Here is a 19,991-nt window from a genome sequence, read left to right as displayed (position 1 = left end):
AAAAAAAAAACCCAAAACCATTTCTTCCTGCAATCCCAGGACACACACACACTACTATAATCCTGCCTCAGATGCTCATTCCCAGTTACGAAACAGGGTATTGGAGAAATCACTCTGCCTAACAGTCGCCCCGACTGCCGAGGGCGGGGAATTGTGGAGGGGGCGGGAGAGAATTGCTCAGAACTTGGAAAGCGACTGGCTTAACTCTCAGGGTAGAGACAGCGACGCAAAGAGACGACGGAAAAGACGTGTTCGCCATCGCTTCCGCTCCACCCCGACGTTCGCCTCGACCTTCGATTGGCTGCTCCTCGCACCAGCCACGCCTCAGGGACGCCCACGTGACCCGATGTCCGCCGTGGGATTGGTTGTTCGGCGAAAGCCACGCTAGGCTGTAAGACCAGAGCCGGGCGGAGAAGCAGAGGAGAGGGACGCGGGAAGCATGTTTGACCTGGGACTGAAATCTGGAGAGCTTGGCTACCTTCATCCTCCTCAGGCCAGAACAGGCTTCCTGAGACAGCCCAGGTCGTAGGAGTTTTACGAGTTAAAAAGCGGGCTGCAGACCCCTGCCTGGGTGTTTGGTTCAAGCCTTGGCTCTGGCCTTACTCTGTCTTCCCGGGAGTTCGTGAGATTCGGACCTTAGATTGTTAGTATGATTTTGAGGGCCTCCTGTGTGTAAGCACAGGTTGTGCGCAGATGGCTGTGCAGAGCGCCATGAGGTAGAGGCTGGGGGAATGAGGGCTTGGAGGTGCTTGAGGTATGGTCTTTACCTACGTGAAATGTTGGAGGTAAGTCGGATTTATAACGTGTTCATGCTTTTATAATCTAGGAGCTTAGGGTTTAGTAGGAACAGTCGCTCATTCATTGAATTAAACGCTCATTCCTGTGTACTAGGCACCATTCCGAGTGCAGTGGCTACAAAGGCCAGTAGAACATAGTCCTGGTTCTTTAGGAACTCTGTGATTGGGCAAGTGGGAGAGAGGGCGGAAAACGTGAACTGGTGAGTTGTTGGCCTGTGATGCGTGCTTTGGTGGAAGAAAGTGCTGTGAGAGAAGGCGGGATGATTGAAGTAATTAGGGACATTTAACGGAAAGTGATATTTGAGTAAAGCTTATTTTTGTTTTGTTTTTTGTTTTTTTGAGACGGGAGTCTCGCTCTGTCTCCCAGGTTGGAGTGCAGTGGCGCGATCTCGGCTCACTGCAACCTCCGCCTCCCAGGTTCAAGCAGTTCTCTGCCTCAGCCTCCCAAGTAGCTAGGATTACAGGCGCACACCACCATGCCCGGCTAATTTTTGTATCTTTAGTAGAGATGGGGTTTCACCATGTTGGCCAGGCTGGTCTTGAACTCCTGACCTCGTGATCCACCCACCTCGGCCTCCCAAAGTGCTGGGATCACAGGCGAAAGCCACCGCGCCGGGTCTTGAGTGAAGTTTAAAAAGTATACTTAGGGTGGGTATTTATCCCTCCACGAAAGCGCCTTTTACTCAGCCAGCACAGAGCCATCCCTTTGCCGTTCCAGATGCCTGACTGGGACCTTGCTTATGGATGTGTGAGCTTTTAATCCCTGGCTGTCATCTCACCCCCTTCAACCTAAACTTGGGATGATTACTCTTGACCCGTTTTTTGAGTGATAAGGCAAATCTCCCCACACCTGGGTTGTGGGGAGAAGGCAGGTAGAACAGTGCTAGTTTCTCGTTGCTGTTATTTTATGGTAACTATACAGCATTTTAAAGTTATATACTCTGTGTTTAAATATCCCCTTTAAAAAGCCTGAACTATGTAACAATCTAGATGTGACTATCTTACTGTTTTCCCACAAACTAAGAATCCAAATAAATGTTAAAAATCTTAAAAAAAAAAAAAAGTATACTTAGGTTTTCTCCCCATCGAAAGGGGTGGAGAAGGCACTCCAGGAACTAGGAAGGCGTACCTGCCGTCATGTGGCTGGAGCACATGGGAGGTTTGCCCAGCTGACGATGGAGCAGATAGGGAGGGATTAGACTTGTAAAGATCTTGAATTACATGGTAGGCTGGCTGTCTGGATCTTAAATACAAAGTGAAATAGGTACCAGAAAACAGATATTAAAGTGCTTTCATAACTCAGAAGGAGGACAGGTACCTCCTGTTGGATTGATGAAAAAAGGCTTCATGCATCCTGGCTAACACGGTGAAACCCCGTCTCTACTAAAAATACAAAAACTAGCCGGGCGAGGTGGCGGGCGCCTGTAGTCCCAGCTACTCCGGAGGCTGAGGCAGGAGAATGGCGTAAACCCGGGAGGCGGAGCTTGCAGTGAGCTGAGATCCGGCCACTGCACTCCAGTCCAGGCGACAGAGCGAGACTCCGCCTCAAAAAAAATAAAAAATAAAAAAAATAAAAAGGCTTCATGCAAAAGATGGCATTTTGGAGGGTTGCAAACTGCAGAGATAGGATTTTGAAGTACAGAAAGGATTTCTACAGAGGAGAAAAGACTTTGTAGATGGAGGGCATAAGGTCAAATAGAGCCAATATGAGGACTAAGGAAAATCTGGGTTGATTAGACTGTAAGATATGTTTGAAGGCCAGGTGCGGTGGCTCATGCCTGTAATCCCAGCACCTGGGAGGCCAAGGCAGGTGGATCACTTGAGGTCAGGTAAGACCAGCCTGGCCAACATGGGGAAACCCCGTCTCTACTAAAAATACAAAAATTAGTTGGGCATGGTGGCTTATGCCTCTTATCCCAGCTACTTTGGAAGCTGAGGCAGGAGAATCTCTTGAACCCAGGAGACTGAGGTTGCAGTGAACCGAGATTGCACCACTGCACTCCAGCCTGGGTGACAGAGCGAGACTCTATCTCAGAAAAACAAACAAAAGACACGTTTGGTTTATTTATGGTGTATTTAAGGATAAATTTGGGTCTGTTTTGGAACATCTTGATTGCTAAACAAAGTCATGGGACTTTATATCCTAGACCGTGGGGAGCAATTGAATGCTTGTGAGTAGTGAGTAATGACTTAATCACACCTCCATATATAAGGGTTAATATGTTTGTAAGATTCAAAGTACATTGGATGGGAGAGAAACTGGAGGCAGGAGGCCCATTGAGATAGCAGTATTGTCTGCCAAAAGGAACGTGGGTTTTAGAGTCAAGCACTCATTGGTTTAGAGCTTGACTTTGCTCACAAGTTTCATTATTTCTGGCAGATTTATTTAAATTATTAAGCTCTCTCAGCCTCTGTTTTCTTATTTCTTTCTTTCCTTTTTTTTTTTTTTTTTTGAGACAGGGTCTAGCTGTTGTCGCCCAGGCCGGAGGGCAGTGGTGCAATCTGAGCTCACTGCAACCTCCGCCTCCCAGGTTCAAGCTATTTGTCCTGCCTCAGCCTCCTGAGTAGCTGGCATTACAGACACCTGCTACCACGCCCGGCTAATTTTTGTACTTTTAGTAGAGACAGCTTTCACCATGTTGGCCAGGCTGGTCTCGAACTCCTGACCTCAGGTGATTCAGCCGCCTTGGCCTCCCAAAATGCTGGGAATACAGGCATGAGCCACCGCGCCCAGTCTCTTATTTCTAATATGTACTCATTTCACCTGTAGATGATAAGCTAAAAGGTCAAGCATAACCCTTGTGTAACAGGCACTTCATAAGTTACTTTCCCTCTTTTGAGACAAAGATTCAGTCTATCGCCCAGGCTGGAGTGCAGTGGCACAATCTCGACTCAGTGCAACCTCTGCCTCCCTGGTTCAAGCAATTCCTGTGCCTCAGCCTCCCAAGTAGCTGGGATTACAGGCGTCCACCACCACACCCAGCTAATTTTTGTATTTTTAATAGAGATGGGGTTTCACCACATTGACCAGGCTGGTCTGGAACTCCTGGCTTCAGGTGACCTGCCTGCCTCAGCCTCCCAAAGTGCTGGGATTACAGGTGCGAACCACTGCGCCCAACCTAGTTTTTCCTCTTTATAGAGCTTAGTTGCTGAATGGTGAACACAGACCAACAGCTGTCAGTTTTAACTAGGGAATATCAGTCTATTGATGTTGAGAGATGGCTGAAGGCAGTATATGGTGGCCCCAGAATTTTTAGATACTGACGATATCATTTTGAAAGTCTGGAGAGGCCAGGTGGGGTCGCACATGCTTGTAATCCCAGCACTTTGGGATGCTGAGGTGGGCAGATCACTTGAGGTGAGGAGTTCAAGACCAGCCTGGCCAACATGGCAAAACCCCATTTCTACTGAAAATACAAAAATTAGCTAGGCCTGGTTGTGCATGCCTGTAATCCCAGCTACCTGGGAGGCTGAAGTAGGACTGCTTGAACCCGGGAGGCAGAGGCAAAAGTGAGCTGAGATAGCACCACTGCACTCCAGCCTGGGTGACAAGAGTGAGAATCCGTCTCAAAAAATAAAATAAAGAGGCCGGGCGCAGTGGCTCATGCTCATAATCCCAACACTTTGGGAGGCTGAGGGGGGCAGATCACGAGGTCAGGAGTTCAACACCAGCCTGGCCAATAGGGTGAAAGCCCATCTCTACTTAAAAAATACAAAAATTAGCTAGGCGTGGTGGTGCTCACCTGTAGTCTCAGCTACTCGGGAGACTGAGGCAGGAGAATCACTTGAATCCAGGAGGCAGAGGTTGCAGTGAGCCAAGATTGCACCACTGCACTCTAGCCTGGGCGACAGAGTGAGGGAGTGGAGTGGAGAGTGGAGTGGAGTGGAGTGGAGGTCAGCTTTTTCATTCACAAATTGATTTTTCAGATTGTGAATTACCCATGCTTCACCTTGCTTTCTTTATCTTCCATGTCCTTCCTCATTAGTAAATCTAAAGGTAGGACCCTAAAGAAAAATGAAATTGAACCTTTTATTTAGTTGTTACTGAAAAAATATAAATCTGGTAATCATACCCCAAGTTTTCTTTCCAGCTCTGCAGTTAATTTCCTATGGATCTTTGGCAAATCATAGCCTCTCTGGGTTCTTGGACTCTTCAGATAGAAGATTCTGGTTTAAAAACTTTTATGACTATAATTTTAATCTTTGTTGGCAGAAGAATTATAAATCAAATTGCATATTAAATGAACTGGAATTTATAAAGAAATTTAGTAGAAAATCTTTTCTAGGGTGGGCGTAGTGGGTCACGCCTGTAATCCCAGCACTTTGGGAGGCCAAGGCTGGCAGATCACTTGAGGTCAGGAATTCAAGACCAGCCTGGCCAACATGGTGAAACCCCGTCTCTACTAAAAATACAAAAATTAGCTGGACGTAGTGGCACATGCCTGTAGTCCCTGCTATTCGGGAGGCTGAGGCAGGAGAATTGCTTGAGCCCAGGAGGCAGAGGCTACAGTGAGCCGAGATTGTGCCACTGCACTCCAGCCTGGGAAACAGTGAGACTCCGTCTCAAAAAAAAAAAGTCTTTTCTAGGCCAGGTACAGTGGTTTACACCTGTAATCTAGCATTTTGGAAGGCCAAAGAGGTAGGATCACTTGAGCCCAGCAGTTTGAGACCAGCCTGGGCAACATGGCAAGACCCTGTCTCTACAAAAAATTTTTTTTAATTACCTGGGTGTGGTGGTGCTCACCTGAGATGTCAGCTACTCAGAAGGCTGGGGTGGGAGGATAGCTTGAGCCCAAGCAGTTTGAGGCCACAGTGAGCCATGATCATGCCACTGCATTCCAGGTTAGGTGACAGGGCAAGACCCTGTCTCCACAAAAAAGACATAAATTTAAAAAAAAAAAAAGAAAGCATATTTTCTAAAGCTTTTGCTTTTGAACTAGGCTAAGGGTAGGCTTATAGATTCAAGCCTGTGATCCCAGGGTTTTGGGAGGTCAAGGCAGGAGGATCACTTGAAGCCAGGAGTTTGAAACCAGCCTGGGAAACATACCAAGACCCTGTCTCTACAAAAAATTTAAAAAGACTTCGCCAGGGGTGGTGACGTGCACCTGTAATCCTAGCCACCTGGGAGGATCGCCTGAGCCCAGGAGTTTGAGACTACGTGAGCCATGATCACACCACTGCACTCCAGCCTGGTTGACAGAGTGAAACCTTGTCTCAAAATAAAAAATAAAAATAAATATTAATTGAAAACAAATCAGGCATGGTGGCTCACACCTATAATCCAAGCACTTTGGGAGGCTAAAGAGGGTGGATTGCTTGAGTCCAGGAGTTTGAGAATAGCCTGGCCAACATGGTAAAACCCTGTCTCTACAAAAAGTACAAAAATTAGCCACGTGTGGTGGCCTGTGACTGTAGGCCCAGCTACTTGGGAGCCTAAGGTGGGATGATCACCTGAGCCTGGGGGGGTTGAGACTGCAGTGAGCCATGATCAGGCCGTTGCACTCCAGCCTGGGTGACAGAGTAAGCCCCTGTCTTAAAAAAAAAAAAAAGAAAGAAATATTGATTAGAAACCCATGGTTGAAACTTACCTGAATAGAAGGCTTTATTTTTCTCATAGGTAAGCCTGTGTTTTCTTGGATGTGAAACTAGGGCACTGGGTTGCTCTTAGGTAATACAAGGAAATGAAATGCAGCGATGCGATGATGAGTGAAGTAGTCTGACCTGGTATTGCCATTGCTTCAGTGTTGGCTTTGACCAGGGTATGATCTCTTAATCTTCTCTCTGAGCTGATTCTGGTTGTGGTTTTTCCACACAGGTGTGTTGTATCCCGTTTGGACACTGGTTTTATCATATTTAAAATGTTTCTTTTATGTTCGTTTGAATTACTGATACTCAGTTTTCCTTCTTAGGTTGAGATGAAAAATCTTGCTTTGGATTCTTCACGGAGGACTACATCATTTCAACCCTCAATCTGGCTCAATTCTATTATTCACTTATTACTGTATTTAAAATGTTTTATTGGCTGGGCGCGGTGGCTCATGCCTGTAATCCCAGCACTTTGGGAGGCCAAGGCGGGTGGATCACTTGAGGTCAGGAGTTCAACACCAGCCGGGCCAACATGGCAAAACCCTGCCTCTACTAAAAATACAAAAATCATCCGGGTGTGGTGGCGTGCACCTGTAATCACAGCTACTTGGGAGACTGAGGTGGCAGAATTGTTTGAAACCAGGAGGTGGAGGTTGCAGTGAGCCGAGATCACGCCACTGCACTCAAGCTGTGGCAACAGAGTGAGACTCTGTCTCAGTAAAAAAATTTTTTAAAATGTTTAATTAACCATGATATTTGCTTTAGTAAAACCTTTGAGGTTTAACGAGAATTTTAAAATCCATTACACTTTTCTTATGGCATATAAAAGTTTAAATTTTTTTTTATTGTCTCAGCTAACATCATAAATGCCTTAATGTTAAAATCCATGGGATATTCTATTTAAAGTTTTAGCTTTATCACCTCTGTGCTATCAGAGAATGCTTTGAATTGGTAAAATGAGTTAAAAGTATTGGAAAACACCTGTGTCAGCAGAGGCTCTCAAAAATCATTTTCATCCTTCCTCGTCTAGTGATGACTCTTTTTTTTAAACCATGTTTTCACCAGCCTGCCAATCCAATGGCATAGATGCTCCTACATAGGCAACTTAAGTGTTTCTTAAGTTGATGCAAGGTATTTTGCATGAGGCTGAATTCTTATTGTTGGAGCAGAGGATTTTTGTTCCAACAACTGAATTGGCAAAATGTCAATAAAAAAATACCTCAAAAAGTCAACGGTAGTCTGAATGAAAAATTTATTTTAAACACCTCAAGTAATCTTTACATTTCTACAAAATCATAACAACATGGAAGTTCTTTTCCAGAAACATTTATTCTTAAAATCTACTTAAATGTTTCATAGAAACTTTAGTAATAACCAGAATAATTCATGACAGTTTAGCAAACTCCAAGCAGCAAGCAGAAAGAACTTATTAAAATATCCTTTCTTTACACAATTAGATTAGTATTTTGCTTCACATCTTCATTGCTTGTTAGCTTTGCAAAAATACAGGAATCTTCAAACTAGTCTCTTTGTAACACTCAACCCCAGAAAGATAAGGAGAGCTCATACAGGAATATCCTTAAATATCCTGAATATCCAACTTTTAAGATATCCTTTTTTATCCTTAATGGGTCACAGTATATGGAAGGAGCTTTTTTTCCTCCCTAAAGTGTTTCTAAGCATTTCTATCAAGAGCAGGTCTACATTTCTTATCGTTTGCAAACTGATGAAATTTCCACCTTACAGACAGGCAGGTAACTGATTTCTTTTCTAAAAAGGCTTGCTAACACCTCACTGTTCACTTTATTTTTTATGCGGTCTAACCTGGGTTTTTCCCAAGAGCTTCTGTACTTCTTATATTTTTAAGGAAAGGGATAGACAAAAACTTGTGTACTCATTATTGTTTAATCTCTACACTGGCCCTCATATCCCCTGCCAGTCCTGATTCTTCTACTTTAAGCAGTTTGGTCAACTGTAAGTAGGGTTCTGGAGAGCAGGCTAAAAGGTTAGGATCAAATGGGCATATCCTTTTAAAGAAATCCATATAGTCATTTAAAGTTCATATAGTTATGAATTGAGGCTGAGAAGTGTCAACTCAGTACCATACTGAAGCCAGCTCTGTGGCATTATAGTGCAATACTTTTGTTGTGAGGATAAGACACAATTCCCTTTCAGTTCTCGGGGGAGTAGAGTTTAATCAGATGTTGTACTTCTGTTGGATAACCTGTGATGGGACAAGCTTGGTGACTCCTCACATAATGAAACACACAGCGGTAACAAAACACATAGCCAGAAGTGGCAAGAACAGTATCATTCACCCGGGTTTTACGACACAGTGGGCACACAGTCTTCATTTTGGGTAAGAGGGGAGAATCAGAGTTATAGTCTAGGTGTACAGGTGGTGGTGGAGTAGGCAGGGCAGTCAATGACTTGATGGTTTCTTGATTTTCAGATGAGTACCACCAGTCAAGGAACTGCAAGAAGAATACACCCACAGAAAGGCCAGTAGACAGGGATAAGGCAACACCCCCCACAGCTTTCTTCAGAGCTGACTTCATCTTCTCACTAACACTGTTGGGAGAAAAGAACAAGGAGGCAAAGAGAGAAACTTTATTTAGGTATAATTACAAAGTGACTAACATAAATGCAGTTCTTACATTTTTCATCAGAATCACTGGGACTGAATGGTTGGTAGACTATCTCCTTAAGGATCTATTCTAAATGATTCTTTCTAATTTACAGTATTTTAGGGGCATAGGAGCTAAGCTCTGTTTTTAGTAACATGATTAGGGTTTGGTTTTGTGTTTTGAAAGAGAAATCAGTAGAGAATTTGATTATATAGATCTCCCTTTTTTCAGTGGAAGATAGTGATCTAGAAAAAAAAATTCACTTAACAAAAAACTTCGCAGTATTGAGGAATGTATATATTTGAACTTGTAGGAGAATATAAATATGAACTAGAAGGAGCACAACAACAACATGATTAAGAGCACAGTCTTAGGCTGGGTGCAGTGGCTCACAGAGCACAGTCTTTAGAATTGTATTGATTTGGCTTGAATCCCAGCTCTGCCACCTTCTAGCTATGTAGCTACATGACCTTGGCAAGGTACTTAACTGCTTGGGTTTAGTTTCCTCAACTGTGAGCTAATACATTTACTTCATTGGGTTGTGTTGAGGATTAAGATAATGCATGTAAAGAAAGCACCTAGCACAGGATCTGGGACATAGCAAGTATGCACTAAAGTATACCTAGTATGATAAAGGTTACCAGGATGACAGTCCTTATTTCATGGACACAAGGAATAGCTTTTCTGTGACTTTATGCAATACCACAAAGTTAACAGGTGAATTTCACAAAACTGGGATAAGATTTTAGAAGTTACTAACTAAAGATCTTTTGGAAATGTTAAGGCCTTACCTCCTGGCTGGCTGCTGCATCATGCTGGCCTTAGCTGGTTTGTGCTCCAGAGCTTGTATATCCTGAACTGTCAGTCGACCTAGCTGAACTCCAGCCAGCCTCAGCAGTGGTGAGTGATGCTGAGCTTTTCCTAGGATGTATCGAAGTTGTTGTACAAGAAACCATCCTTCCCAGGCCATATTCACAAATGGGTAGGCTGCCAGGAAGGCTCTGTAAAATCGTTTCCAGCGGGAAGAAGGGGGATGAATAGAATATTCATCCTCTTCTCTCAGGCTGGAAACCAGCTTCTCCAGCTTCACTTTCAGATAGGGAAGAAGAACCAGGACCATAATTGATTTCCAAAGCTGCTTCTTTGGGAGACCAGCGCTAGCCAGTCTCTGAGACTTCTGAGTGTCCCCCATTACAATTCTCTTTAAGCCATAAAAGTTTTCAGAAAATGAGGCACTGGTTCTAGACAGGTAATGCTGCTGGACCAGAAGATCTAGCAGAGTAAAGATTTCATCAAACCACCTCCACAAGAAGCCATAGTGGGTGGGATTTGATTCTGCAAGAACCTAAAGCAAAATAAAGCAGTAAGTAAAATTCATTCCATTACACAAGTTCCACACTTTCTATTTACATTCCCCCTTTTCCTCTAAAGTCTACACATTTTGTCTTAAGTCACTTTTGGACCCTGAAGTGCTGGGTGTTCAGTACAGGTCTCTACACATAACAGAGACTCAACAACTCTTAAGTCATGGGATACAAGTTATTTGCAAATTGGCTATTTCAAACGCTAGGCTACCAAATAAGCACAAATTATTCGTTGGTTTTTACCCAGTGGTCCCTAAAACCTTTCCAATAATTAATACCTTACCTTTACCACATGCTGAAGAGCGGGTCTCACTGCTGTCATTAAACTGTCCTGTGCTACCACCTCAAAGATGGATGGCTGGTCATCGGCTACAGAAGCAGTTGTGATGTGAGCCCCGTGCTCAGCCATAGCTTCCTGTGTGTACTGGCTTTCACTTTTCCCACAAACTCTCTCGTGAGCATGAACTTTTTCGGGAGGAAGGGTATCAGATGCGTGCTTAGTCTTAAAGGTAAACTTTCTGCATGATATCTGAAACTCGAAACTCAATCTTAAGGACAAAAATGAACTGGGAAAAAAAGACCTGTTCTGGAGGCGGAGGGGAGTCTCAAGAAGGTTAATAACAAAGTTAACTCGGACCTGGGTGTAAGTGGTATGTGCGAGGGGGTAACTTGTCAAATGCTGCACCTCAAGGCAGAGCGTGACGGGGGGACGCGATCCTCTCGAGCTGCGAACCAGAAAACCCCCCTCCTCTCCAATCGTGAGAGCTCAAAAGCCAGCCGACTCGAAGGATTCAGTCGTGCCACTGTAAGCCGGGACATGAAGGCTAGCTCCAGCTGTTGGCTTTGAGCACCCCCGCCCGCGCCCGTCCTTGCTCGCTGACCCCACGCGAGGCGCAAAGAACCCACGACGCCACGTTTGAAGGGAGGTCTCCGCTTTATGACAGAAGCCGCACCCGGAAATAGAAACCACCGGGACCTCAGGGACGCCTGGCGGAAGAGAGGCACTCTAGTCCCGAATGCGGCCCGGTAACCGGAACTAGAGAACTCTATGACCCACCCGAACTTCCGCTCCCGCCCCGCTGAAATAGAAGAGGGTTCTTGCGGTCTGGTTTTGGCTATGAATATTCAGCTGGTTTGCTTTAGTTTTCGTAGCTGGATCTGCGTGGTAGCCTCGCTGGAAAGCTACAGCTCTGAACCTCTCTCTGCGAGGTCTTTTTGACAAGCTGTTTGGGGCACCGCGCAGACGTCTGGCGCCGGGAGCCAGAGCTCGGGCCAGTTGCTGAGCCCTGTGTTCCTCCTGCAGGCGATGGAGCTAGGGGCGGAGGGAGGAAGGGAATCTGGAGGTGGAAAGGACTTTGCTGTACACGCGCGGCAGGGATGGTGGTTTATTTATATGTCTTCGCCTTCCAGAAAGGATTTAAAGCGACAAAGCAGGAGATAGGAGCCTTAGATATATTGCCGCCAATTTTAAGGAAAGATGATTGGATTGAGAAAGGTTCATGCTTGTTCCTCGGTACTTGAGACGGTTAATTTTCATCCAAGCTGGTAGTTTAACGTCTTCCAAGTTTTGGCTATATTCAAGCATAACTCCATGCTCTTGCTATACTGGAAGAAAATGGTCTCCGTCCTTGAACACAGTTGGATATGTCACCACCAGCGATGTGAATACAGTGCTAAAACAGGGAGCTTTATGAATTGTAACTAGCATGCACTGGGGACACTTAACAGAAAGGTTCCTTTCATGCCGTTTTTATGCCAAAACGAATGTGATTTACCTTAAGGTTTGTAAAGTACTTTTATGTTATGTACAGCTTTGTCTCACTGGAGTTGGCTGACACAGGCTTATGAGAGTTCCACCTCTCCTCCCTTCCTCTGGGAAGTGCCACCTCTGGGCTAAATAACTGGGAATAGAAGGTATTGTTTACTGCCCTAGAGGCCCTTATGTTATAAAAATAATTGGTTTGCGTAATGAGAACCCTCAAAAACAAGGTTTGGATTTAGTTACTCCAATAGGAGAGAAAATCTTGCAAATTGTTCTTAATTATAGCTATAAAAAGTGTTTTTTACTCTACCAAAATCCATCATATTGATACATGATTTTTACCTTGCAGAGTTTTAAGACTAGACATAGTTTATTGATATAAAGCACCTGGATACATATTAGGTGCTTGTTTAATAGTAACTGTTATGTGCAAGCTTTTCTTAAGTGAATAGCAAAAATACAAAGTTGAGAAGTAGCATCAACTAAAGCAGGAAATTAAACATTTTTGTCAGGGATCTTTGGCTACAAGCAAAAGAAACAGGCTAATTTAAACTAAAACGGAATTTTAGTTTAGAAGTGTATGGAGTAGCTCACAAAAATAAGTAAAGCCAGCCCTGAAAGAATAAGAAAGTAACAATACTATTGGGACTGCCTAACAAGAATTAGAAGTACTTATCCAGGCAACATTGTTGGCAATGAACGAGCTTCCACTAATTTCTGTTTGTGTGTATGCTCATGATACAAATTTCAACTGACCTCTCGGTTCAAGTTCCCTCTCCACCCTCTCTTTTACTCTTAGCCAGGGGAAGGCAAGATGTCTTGATTGACAGTCCCATGGAAGTACTCCAGAAGTTAACTAAATGAATGGCGTAAGAAAAAGGAGACCGGGCACGATGGCTCACGCCTATAATCCCAGCACTTTGGGAGGCCGAGGCCGGTGGATCACCTGAGGTCGAGTTCGTGACCAGCCTCACCAACATGGAGAAACCCCGTCTCTACTAGAAATACAAAAAATCAGCCGGGCGTGGTGGCACATGCCTGTAATCCCAGCTACTCAGGAGGCTGAGGCAGGAGAATCTCTTGAACCCAGGAAGCGGAGGTTGTGGTGAGCCGAGATTGCGCCATTGCACTTCAGCCTGGGTGACAGAACGAGACTCTGTCTCCAAAAAAAAAAAAAAAGAAAAAAGAAAAAGAAAAGAAAAAGGAAAGGTAGGGCCAGGTACAGTGACTCCTACCTGTACTCCCAGCACTTTGGGAGGCTGAGACAAGTGGATCATTTGAAGTCAGGAGTTTGAGACCAGCCTAGCCAACATGGCGAAACCATCTCTAAAAATACAAAAATTAGCTTGGAGTGGTGGTGCAGTGGTGGCGGTTCGAGGCCGAGGCAGGAGAATCGCTTGAACCCAGGAGGCGGAGGTTGCAGTGACCTGAGATCACACCACTGCACTCCCGCCTGGGGAACAGAGCAAGACTCTGTCTCAAAAAAAAAAAAAATTTTTTGCAAGTCGAATAAGAGGTCTGGGAGGCCCAACTCTTTTAGACTGGATGATCGGAATGTTCTTCTGAGGACATAACAAACCTAAATTATGAGGAGCCAGCCATATGAAGAGTTGGGGAAAAGAATATTAGGCAGAAGGAACAGTATTGTGAAGACCCTAAGGTGAGAAAGAGCTTGGTGTGTTTGAGGGCTATTATAGCTAGCGAAAGGTGAAATGATGAGGAAATGAGCAGTGACTGAAAGGCATAAAATGATGTTAGAGAGGTAGACAGGCCAAACCATGCAGGGACTCACAGGCCATGGGAACGACCCTGGGTTTTAGTCCAAGTGCAATGGGAAGCAAGCCAATCAAGGATTCACACACCAGAGATGAGATCAGGTGTGTGTATATATATATATATATATTTTTTTTTTTTTTTGAAACGGAGTTTTGCTCTTGTTGCCCAGGCTGGAGTGCGATGGCGTGATGGCTCACTGCAGCCTCTGCCTCCCAGGTTCAAGCGATTCTCCTGCCTCAGCCTCCCAAGTAGCTGGGATTACAGGCACCCGCCACCACGGCCAGCTAATTTTTGTGTTTTTTTATTTTTGTTTTTGTTTTTTTGTTGTTGAGACAGAGTCTCGCTCTGTCACCCAGGCTGGAGTGCAGTGGCCGGATCTCAGCTCACTGCAAGCTCCACCTCCCGGGTTTACAATTTTTGTATTTTGTATTTTTCATCGTGTTGGCCAGGCTGGTCTCGAAGTCCTGGCCTTGTGATCCACCTGCCTTGGCCTCCCAAAGTGCTGGGATTACAGACGTGAGCCACTGCGCCTGGCCAGGTTTATATTTTTTAAAGATGTCTCTGATGGTTTTGTGGGTGTGCAATATTTACATCATCAAGCTTTACATTTATGATATATGCACATTTTTGTTTTTGTTGTGTTTTCTTGAGATAGAGTCTCCCTTTGTAGCCGAGGCTGGAGTGCAATGGCGCAATCTCGGCTCACGCGACCTCCGCCTCGCGGATTCAAATGATTCTCCCACCTCACACCCCCCGAGTAGCTGGGACTACATGCATGTGCCATCAAGCCCAGCTAAATTTTGTATTTTTAGTAGAGACAGGGTTTTGCCATGTTGGCCAGGCTGGTCTCAAACTCCTGGCCTCAAGTGATCCCCCTGCCTCTGCCTCCCAAAGTGCTGGGATTATGGGTGTGAGCCACCGATAATCAGGCTAGATATGCACGTTTTTAAATGTATGTTATACATCCAAAAAAGTTAAACAACCTGGCCACCATGTGGACAATGGTAGAGAGAAGACTTACAGGCTTCTAATAGTCCAGGCAAAAGGTGATGGTGGCTTGGATTCATGAGATTGAATAGAGGTAGTTGGATGGCTTTGAGATTTTTTTTTTTGTTTCTTGTTTTTTTTTGTTTGTTTTTGTTTTTGTTTTTGAGATAGAGTCTTGCTCTGTTGCCCAGGCTGGAGTGCAGTGGCGCAACCTCAGCTCACTGCAACCTCCGCCTCCCAGGTTCAAGCAATTCTGTACCTCAGCCTCCCCAGTAGCTGAGATTACAGGCACCCGCCACAATGCCCAGCTAATTTTAGTAGAGACAGGGTTTCACCATCTTGGCCAGGCAGGTTAGGAACTCCTGACCTTGTGATCCATCCGCCTCGGCCTCCAAAGTGCTGGGATTACAGGCGTGAGCCACAGCGCCCAGCCACGGCTTTGAAGTTTTAAAGGTAGAATTGACAGCTGGAGATGGATTGGATGTGGCAGTTGAAGGAAAGGGAAATCAGGAATGACCCCTAGATTTCTGGTTTGTGCAGCTCAGTGCAATTTATTAAAATATCACAATTATAGGAAATAGTTCCATAGTCCATGCTATGTGCCAGCCATAGTTCTAAGTGCCTTACATGTAATTTATTTCATTGTTCAATATTATGGTTACTATCTTCCTCCATTTTATTGATGAGAAAAGCAAAGAAAGGAGCACATAGATGGAGGAAACTGGGGGAAGAATAGCTTTCTTTTTTTTTTTTTTTTTTTTTTTTTTGAGACGGAGTCTTGCTCTGTTGCCTGGGCTGGAGTGCAGTGGCCGGATCTCGGCTCACTGCAAGCTCTGCCTCCCAGGTTTACGCCATTCTCCTGCCTCAGCCTCCCAAGTAGCTGGGACTACAGGCGCCCGCCTCCTCGCCCGGCTAGTTTTTTGTATTTTTTTAGTGGAGACGGGGTTTCACCGTGTTAGCCAGGATGGTCTCGATCTCCTGACCTCGTGATCCGCCCGTCTCGGCCTCCCAAAGTGCTGGGATTACAGGCTTGAGCCACCGCGCCCGGCCCAGAATAGCTTTCAAACATGTTAGGCAATGAGAAGTTGAAAGTTTTTGAACAGCAGAGAGGTATGAATCAAAGCTCTTAAAAAGTTTTCTTTTTTCTTTTTCTTTTTCTTTTTTTTTTTTTTTTTTTTTTTTTGAGATGGAATCTCACTTTATCGCCCAGGCTGGAGTGTAGCAGCACAATCTCAGCTCACTGCAACCTCCTCCTCTTGGGTTCAAGTGATTCTCCTACCTCAGCCTCCCTAGTACCTGAGACTACAGGCATGTGTCACCATGCCTGGCTCATTTTTGTATTTTTAGTAGAGTCAAGGTTTCACCATGTTGGCCAGACTGGGTTCAAAGTCCTGACCTCAGGTGATCCACCTGCCTTGGCCTCCCAAAGTGCTGTGACCACAGGCATGAGCCACCATGGCCAGCCTCTTGAAGATTTTTCTAATGACATCTTTACGAAATCCATGTCTGTCTGCTAGGAGTTGTGCCTTGAACCAGGTTTCTCTCTCTCTCTCTCTCTCTCTCTCTCTCTCTCTCTCTCTCTCTCTCTCTCTCTCTCTCTCTCCCCCTCTCCTCCCCCCCCCCCCCCCCCCCCCCCCCCGTCTCCCCCGTCTCTCTCTCTTTCTTTTTTTAGAGATGGTTTCACTCTGTCACCCAGGCTGGAGTGCAGTGGTGTGATCATGGCTCACTACAGCCTCAAACTCTTGGGCTCAAGTGATCCTCCCACCTCAACCTCCCGAAGTGCTGGGATCATAGGTGTAAACCGCTGCGCCCAACTCTGTAACCAGGTTTTTCTAACCACCTCCATCTCCTTATGATTTAACTTTGGTGGGCCATAAATACAGAATTACCCAGCAGTATAGTTACCGATTTGGTGATGAAATTTGGGGAATAGCTCTAGGCTAGAGATAGAGATTTTGGAGCCATATATGTAAGAAAGATAATTAAACCCATGGTGTGCTAAAGGGTTAGTGTAGAGAAAATGTATGAGTATAGAACTAAACTTTACAAAATTGGCTGAGTTTGGTGGCTCACACCTATAATCCCAGCATTTGGGGAGGCCAAGGCAGGAGGATCACTTGAGCCCAGGAGTTCCAGACCAGCCTGGGCAACATGGCAGGACCTCCCCACCCCTCTACAAAAAAGAAAAAAAAAATTAGCTAGGCATAGTGACGCATGCCTGTAGTCGCAGCTACTTGGGAGGCTAGGTGGGAGGACTGCTTGAGCCTGGGAGGTCGATCCTGCAGTGAGTTGTAATGGCACCACTGCACTCCAGCTTGGGCAACAGTGCAACACCCTGCCTCAAGAAAGAAAAAATCCTTGCCACTCTTTTCCTCACATACCATCTCTTCTTTCTTTGGTCATACTTTTTTATGAGTTATCTGCAATTCCTGTTTTTATTTCCTCACTTCTAATCCATCCTCAAACATCTGCAGTATGACTTTTGCCTTCATATCTCTACTGATTTCTCAGCAATAACATCAAATACCTCGATGTTGCTAAATCCTGTAGACACTTTTTACCCCTTCCTTCTCCTGTCTATAGCAACTAATATTGTTGATCACTTATTTATGCATTTATTCAACATATATTAATTTGTGTGTGTGTGTGTGATGGGGCTAGGCCTCACATGAGTAAGAGTGAACAGATTGATATAGTCCCTACTTTCATGAAACTCCGAAAACATCCTAAAATATACTATTCTGCTTTTCCTCCTACCTCTCTGACTGTTCCTTCTCAGTTCTCTTTGCATTCTTGGGTTTATCTGTTTCTTCCCCAAGCACTCACTGTCCACATTCTTCATGAATAGTGTTTATGCCCACAGATTGAATTATCATCTGTATGCTCACAGTTCACAAATTTAACTCCAGATCATTCCTTATCTTCAGACACATATAATTAAGTACCTCTTGGATAGAGATCTTCACTCTAACATAACGTATAAAATGAACTCATCACCTCCCTATCATTCCCCAAACTTCTGCCATCTCTTATATTTTCCTATTTTCAGTGACGAGTACCACCATTCATCCCTTGCCCAAACCTAAAACATAAGCCTTATCAGTCCTAGTGTCAGACTTCCTGGGTTCAAATCTTAATTCTACCTTGTGTGTGTGTGCGTGACAGAGTCTCGCTCTGTCATCCAGGCTGGAGTGCAGCGGTACGATCTCAGCTCACTGCAAGCTTCGTCTGCCGGGTTCACGCCATTCTCCTGCATCAGCCTTCCCAGCAGCTGGGACTACAGTTGCCCGCCACCACACCTGGCTAATTTTTTTGTATTTTTAGTAGAGACGGGGTTTCACCGTGTTAGCCAGCATGGTCTCGATCTCCTGACTTCGTGATCCACCCGCCTTGGCCTCCCAAAGTGTTGGAATTACAGGCGTGAGCCACCACGCCCGGCCATCTTAATTCTACCTTTTAACTTCCCTGTATCTCTTAAAATAGAGGAAGTAATAGTACCTGCCTGGTTATCAGGTAGGTGGTGAGGATGTAAAAATGTACTTAGCAGAGTAACTTACATAAAATCATACTCAATAAATATCAACAGTTATTTGTTTAAACCACCATCATCATGTGGCTAGATCATTTCAACAGTTTCCTGAGTGGTCTCCCATTAGATTTTGAGCCCGTGATGGTCCCAAAACGTGAAAAGAAGGGAGATTGGTCAATACTTTCACCTAAAAGTGGAAGAGAATGAGGTTGGAAAAGCTTTCGGATTGATGCTGTATTTTGAAAACAGCATTGGTTCATTTTTCCTTAAAATATGTGCATTTTTCAGAGAAAGGATTGGAAAATAAAACAAATATAAAGAAGATAACATTTGTAATCAGCACCCAGAGAGAACCACTAATAGGTATATATATGCCTCTGGATTTAGCGTTTTGTATCTTTCTTTTTTTCTTATCATTTCAAAGCATTTTCTGTATCATATTTTTCAACAATATGATTTAAAAGGCACATCCCAGTCATATAAATAAATACATGTTCATTGTATTTGAAAACTACAGAAAAATATTAGGAAGAAAAGTAAAACTCTCACTATTCCGCAATAACCACTTTTAATATTCTGCTGAATATCTAAGCTTTTTTTTTTTGAGACGAGTCTGGTTTTGTTACCCAGGCTGGAGTACAGTGGCGAGATCTTGGCTCACTGCAACCTCCACCTCCTGGGATCAAGTCATTCTCCTGCTTCAGCCTCCTGAATAGCCGGGATCATAGGCGTGTGCCACCACCCCAGCTAATTTTTGTTTTTTCAGTAGAGACGGGGTTTCACCACATTGGCCAGGCTGGTCTCAAACTCTTGACCTCAGGTGATCTGCCCACCTCAGTCTCCTAAAGGGCTGGGATTACAGGTGTGAGCCACCACGACTGGCCTATCCTAGCCTTTTTTTTCTATACATATATAGTCATACCGTATACTATATTGTTTTGTATCCTTTTTTTTTAACACTTTATGAATTCTCTGTATAAAATATTCTATAACATTATGCAGCTATCTGATTTACCGTGTTTACATTATCTCTCTTTATACCTGGCTTTCCAATTTCCCCTATTCCTCTATTTTAGTAACAGAGGAAATAATAATACATGAGTATGTTATACAAAATTTTAATGTACTTCTGATCACTTTTTTAAGAATGAAGTTTTAAAATACTTAAACACTTTTTGACTCACAGAGTTCATGGGCAAAATGTGAGAAAAATAAATCATCACTTTGCTCTCCATCCTTCCTTACACCCTGAAATTAACCTTAGGGACAGCTAGTTCATTTAACCTCATCAATCTTGTTCTCCAGTTCCAGGTCCTGGAATCTAGGTCTAGTTTCCGAAAGAAACTTACTTTTGTGTGAGCACACCTATTATATACTAGGCACTTGACCTAATTTATCTGGTTTACGCTTCACATGCCCGAGAGATATTATCATTGTCTTCATTTCACAGATAAGAAGGTTGAGGAGACATTAACTTTCCCAGTCACATTCAGGGTAGGGATTCAAACTCACATCCAATGCCTCCTCAACCTCTTTTACGTGCACCACTATCCTCTAGCCCCA

At 44.3% G+C, this 19,991-nt stretch overlaps 1 protein-coding gene, 1 long non-coding RNA gene and 1 other non-coding gene across 3 annotated transcripts; 2 read left to right on the top strand and 1 right to left on the bottom strand.

Annotated features, from left to right (window-relative positions):
* The first annotated feature begins 379 nt into the window (after window positions 1-379).
* LOC117067495 lies at window positions 380-7,615 on the top strand. Its single transcript, XR_004430759.1, has 2 exons — window positions 380-785; window positions 6,707-7,615. It is a non-coding gene; the product is annotated as an uncharacterized LOC117067495 (long non-coding RNA).
* LOC117068091 lies at window positions 6,492-6,586 on the top strand. Its single transcript, XR_004430958.1, has one exon. It is a non-coding gene; the product is annotated as a Z30 small nucleolar RNA (small nucleolar RNA).
* Window positions 7,616-7,618: 3 nt separating the features above from the next.
* On the bottom strand, window positions 7,619-11,384 carry PEX12 (peroxisomal biogenesis factor 12). The gene is made up of 3 exons (XM_033184151.1): window positions 10,658-11,384; window positions 9,802-10,355; window positions 7,619-8,954 (listed from the first exon to the last, which is right to left on the bottom strand). Exons 1-3 carry the CDS (start codon window positions 10,781-10,783, stop codon window positions 8,555-8,557), a joined length of 1,080 nt encoding a protein of 359 aa, XP_033040042.1. The 5' UTR covers window positions 10,784-11,384; the 3' UTR covers window positions 7,619-8,554.
* Between the last annotated feature and the right edge of the window lie 8,607 nt (window positions 11,385-19,991).

The sequence above is a fragment of the Trachypithecus francoisi genome, unplaced genomic scaffold (genome assembly GCF_009764315.1).
Source record: "Trachypithecus francoisi isolate TF-2019V2 unplaced genomic scaffold, Tfra_2.0 Lachesis_group20, whole genome shotgun sequence".
NCBI classification, from domain to species: Eukaryota; Metazoa; Chordata; class Mammalia; order Primates; family Cercopithecidae; genus Trachypithecus; species Trachypithecus francoisi.
Note: the sequence above shows the minus strand (reverse complement) of the source record. Positions and strands in the feature narration are given on the sequence as shown.